This window comes from Tachysurus vachellii, chromosome 6, assembly GCF_030014155.1.
Source record: "Tachysurus vachellii isolate PV-2020 chromosome 6, HZAU_Pvac_v1, whole genome shotgun sequence".
In the NCBI taxonomy this organism is placed as follows: Eukaryota; Metazoa; Chordata; class Actinopteri; order Siluriformes; family Bagridae; genus Tachysurus; species Tachysurus vachellii.
Window position 1 is genome coordinate 30,754,644 of NC_083465.1, and position 5,000 is coordinate 30,759,643.

At 43.0% G+C, this 5,000-nt stretch overlaps 1 protein-coding gene across 2 annotated transcripts in view; it reads right to left on the bottom strand.

Annotated features, from left to right (window-relative positions):
* Positions 1-4,609, bottom strand: part of bnc2 (basonuclin zinc finger protein 2) — a 186,574-nt gene extending 181,965 nt beyond the window's left edge. Inside the window, exon 1 of one of the 2 annotated variants that reach the window (XM_060873255.1) lies at positions 4,321-4,607. In XM_060873255.1, coding sequence (XP_060729238.1) covers positions 4,321-4,323 — 3 coding nt within the window. In that variant the 5' untranslated portion in view covers positions 4,324-4,607. Of the gene's footprint in view, positions 1-4,320 lie in introns of both variants that reach the window. The other variant, XM_060873257.1, reaches the window with a different exon arrangement.
* Positions 4,610-5,000: the final 391 nt, after the last annotated feature.

Consider the following 5,000-nt stretch of genomic DNA (forward strand, 5'->3'; position numbering starts at 1 on the left):
GACAGTGGTGTGTGCATGTGTGTGTGTATTTCACATTAAAGTTGTATTTAAATATCTGATCTGTAATAAATGTAATTGTTATGGAACACAATGAAATGTAGAAAAAATCATCAGAGGATAAAATTTTACTGAAACTATTGAAGTGTTACAGCTGTGTGTGTGTGTGTGTGTGTGTGTGTGTGTGTGTGTGAGTGTGAGAGAGATCTCAGCAGATTCTCTGTAAAACCTAAAAACCAGATGTTTGTTAATTTAACATTTTTTATTAAGGGGGAGGAGCTAACTGGATGAATACAGAGAAGCCAGTGGGAGGAGCCAAATTAACAAATAGAGAATTGAGAGGGAGGAGTCAGGTGAATGATTCCAAAGCACTGAGTAGGAGGAGCCAAGTAAATAATACAGACAACTGAAGAGGAGAAAGGAAGCTGACTCCTGAGGGGGCAGAGCCAGGTGAATACATCTACACAGAAGTGAGGGACAAGACCAGGTGGATAAATTAACAGAACTGAGGGGGCGGGGCCAAGTGAAATAAGGACAGGTGGATAAATTAACAGAACTGAGGGGGCGGGGCCAAGTGAAATAAGGACAGGTGGATAAATTAACAGAACTGAGGGGGCGGGGCCAAGTGAAATAAGGACAGGTGGATAAATTAACAGAACTGAGGGGGCGGGGCCAAGTGAAATAAGGACAGGTGGATCAATTAACAGAACTGAGGGGGCGGGGCCAAGTGAAATAAGGACAGGTGGATCAATTAACAGAACTGAGGGGGCGGGGCCAAGTGAAATAAGGACAGGTGGATAAATTAACAGAACTGAGGGGGTGGGGCCAAGTGAAATAAGGACAGGTGGATAAATTAACAGAACTGAGGGGGCGGGGCCAAGTGAAATAAGGACAGGTGGATAAATTAACAGAACTGAGGGGGCGGGGCCAAGTGAAATAAGGACAGGTGGATAAATTAACAGAACTGAGGGGGCGGGGCCAAGTGAAATAAGGACAGGTGGATAAATTAACAGAACTGAGGGGGCGGGGCCAAGTGAAATAAGGACAGGTGGATAAATTAACAGAACTGAGGGGGCGGGGCCAAGTGAAATAAGGACAGGTGGATAAATTAACAGAACTGAGGGGGCGGGGCCAAGTGAAATAAGGACAGGTGGATCAATTAACAGAACTGAGGGGGCGGGGCCAAGTGAAATAAGGACAGGTGGATAAATTAACAGAACTGAGGGGGCGGGGCCAAGTGAAATAAGGACAGGTGGATCAATTAACAGAACTGAGGGGGCGGGGCCAAGTGAAATAAGGACAGGTGGATCAATTAACAGAACTGAGGGGGCGGGGCCAAGTGAAATAAGGACAGGTGGATAAATTAACAGAACTGAGGGGGTGGGGCCAAGTGAAATAAGGACAGGTGGATAAATTAACAGAACTGAGGGGGCGGGGCCAAGTGAAATAAGGACAGGTGGATAAATTAACAGAACTGAGGGGGCGGGGCCAAGTGAAATAAGGACAGGTGGATAAATTAACAGAACTGAGGGGGCGGGGCCAAGTGAAATAAGGACAGGTGGATAAATTAACAGAACTGAGGGGGCGGGGCCAAGTGAAATAAGGACAGGTGGATAAATTAACAGAACTGAGGGGGCGGGGCCAAGTGAAATAAGGACAGGTGGATAAATTAACAGAACTGAGGGGGCGGGGCCAAGTGAAATAAGGACAGGTGGATAAATTAACAGAACTGAGGGGGCGGGGCCAAGTGAAATAAGGACAGGTGGATAAATTAACAGAACTGAGGGGGCGGGGCCAAGTGAAATAAGGACAGGTGGATAAATTAACAGAACTGAGGGGGCGGGGCCAAGTGAAATAAGGACAAGTGGATAAATTAACAGAACTGAGGGGGCGGGGCCAAGTGAAATAAGGACAGGTGGATAAATTAACAGAACTGAGGGGGCGGGGCCAAGTGAAATAAGGACAGGTGGATAAATTAACAGAACTGAGGGGGCGGGGCCAAGTGAAATAAGGACAGGTGGATCAATTAACAGAACTGAGGGGGCGGGGCCAAGTGAAATAAGGACAGGTGGATAAATTAACAGAACTGAGGGGGCGGGGCCAAGTGAAATAAGGACAGGTGGATAAATTAACAGAACTGAGGGGGCGGGGCCAAGTGAAATAAGGACAGGTGGATATAGGATAAGATCCCATGCTATGTGTTTGATGTATTAACAGTTATATCCAGCTCCAGCGGTTCCTGCTGTTCACTTAACACATCATTAACAAATAAAGTTCACATCCTGATGCTAGCATTAATTAGCCACTACATTATAACTACATAACACACAGCTAGCTGCAGCTAAAAAAGATGTTAAGCAGCTTAGTGAGTTTGCTAACTGCCGTTTTAATGTAAACTCTCCTGAGACACTGAGGAGAAAGATTTCCTCTGAGTTTAACACTGAGCTGAGCCACGAGTTTAGATCAGCTGTGTGTGTGTGTGTGTGTGTGTGTGTGTGTGTGTGTGTGTGTGTGTGTGTGTGTGTGTGTGTGTGGGTCAGAGAACTCACAGCTGAGTGGACTTTCTCTTCATTAAGCTGGTCTCAGTGAGGCTAACTGTCTGTCTGATTACTGAACCGTCTAACATCACGCCCCCTTCGCTGGCCCACGACTTAGTCCATCTCTCTCTCTCTCTCTGTCTGTCTCTGTCTCTCTCTCTCTGTCTCTCTCTCTCTCTCTCTGTGTCTCTGTCTCTCTCTCTCTCTGTCTCTCTCTGTCTGTCTCTCTCTATCTCTGTCTGTCTCTCTCTCTATCTCTCTCTCTGTCTCTCTCTCTATCTCTGTCTCTCTCTCTCTATCTCTGTCTGTCTCTCTCTCTATCTCTGTCTGTCTCTCTCTATCTCTGTCTGTCTCTCTCTGTCTGTCTCTCTCTGTCTGTCTCTCTCTGTCTGTGTCTGTCTCTCTCTTTCTCTCTCTCTCTGTGTCTGACTGTCTCTCTGTCTGTCTGTCTGTCTCTCTCTCTCTCTCTGTCTATCTCTGTCTCTCTCTCTATCTCTGTCTCTCTCTCTATCTCTGTCTGTCTCTCTCTCTATCTCTGTCTGTCTCTCTCTATCTCTGTCTGTCTCTCTCTCTGTCTGTCTCTCTCTGTCTGTCTCTCTCTGTCTGTCTGTCTCTCTCTGTCTGTGTCTGTCTCTCTGTCTGCCTCTCTCTTTCTCTCTCTCTCTGTGTCTGACTGTCTCTCTGTCTCTCTCACTCTCTCTCTCTCTATAACTCACCACTTCATAAGACTGATCTGATCACCATCACCACCAGACGAGTGCATTCTGTCCTTCACACAAGTTACAAACTCTCATCATTAAGAGGAACATGAGGAATAAACACTAAACACTAAACACACCATCAGCTCGAACACGTCGCTCTGATTCTCTTTAATCTATCATTACATCTAAACACAGGATTCCACTTTTAAAGCAGTTCTGCATTAAACACCTTAAAGAAAAAACACACCTGTAATAATCAGGAATTTTCTTATGAATCTAATTTTACTTTTATTAATATTTAATTCTATTTATCTTAATATTAACTTTTGAAAATATTCCAGAAGAAACAAAGAAAGAACTTTTGATCCATTTGGATTAAATTGTTGTTTTTCCTTCAGATTTGATTTAAAGGTCTTTTATTATAAATATAACCTGTCTAACTTTACTCTTATAGAACAGAATATATATTTCTACCTGTTTATAGTCGTGCATTTATATTGATTGTATGAAATAATGAATGTATAGAAAAATTAATGTATTAAACTTTATGGAGTTTTATTTGCACAATATTTATTTATCTATAAAAAATATAAACTGCGTAATTTTTCAGGGTTTTTTGGTACTGAAGGCGCTTAAACAAAGTCAAGTTTGTTCACACACACACACACACGCACGCACGCACGCACGCACACACACACTATAAACTCAGTAAACCGTCTTTTAGATCACTTCATTATCCTGAAGATTTTAGTTTCTCAAACTTCTCAAACTAGGATCTCAAATGTTTGAAAAGTTGAGAAAACTTTTAAGATTCGAAGAGTTCAGGCTACACACACACACACACACACACACACACACACACACACACACACACACACACAACAGTGTTTCTGTCTGATTTGTCTCTCAGTCTTTCGCTAAAACGAGTAAAACAAACATTTTTAGTAAGTGACAAACTCTGCCGTAAAGCACGTGTATTAAACACGCGTCGCGTCACAAAGCGGAAATTAGAAAAGAAAAAAAACACCGAAAGTACAAATAAATCCGCAGCTTTCATCATCATCATCATCATCATCATCACTCACCATTTCTGCATGTTGGATGGCGAACCCGGATCCTCGATGTGTGTGTTGGAGAGGTGTGTGTGTGTGGGGGGGTCCTTACACTTCAGCGTGCGCGCGTGTGCGTGTGTTTAATTTGTGTCGGTAGTAGAGTCAGTTCCGTAACGCAGCGCTTTACTCCTTCAGCCCTGCTGTATGAGTGGAACACACACACACACATACACACACACATACACACACACACACACACACACACACACACACACACACACACACACACACACACACACACACACACACACACACACACACACATTCAGCGCTGTCGCACGGCTTCATATCCGGAGTCACAGCAAAGCAAAGAACACGGGATCTGTTCTCCAAGCGCACGGTAGAGACCTCACACACACACACACACACACACACACACACACACACACACACACACACACACACTTCTGCTAAATCAGCACCTCTCTCTCTTTCTCTGTGTAACCTGAGGGTGTGTGTTTTAAAACACGTCTTAAACTTCTGCCCTCCAGATACATAAATGTCTCTATTATTATTATTATTATTATTATTATTATTATTATTATGATAATAATTTTAATTTTAATAAATAATTATACGTAATTATTTACATAATCAGTTAAATATGTAAAAGTTGAACGTAACTTTATTAATAACATTAAATACGGTTTAAT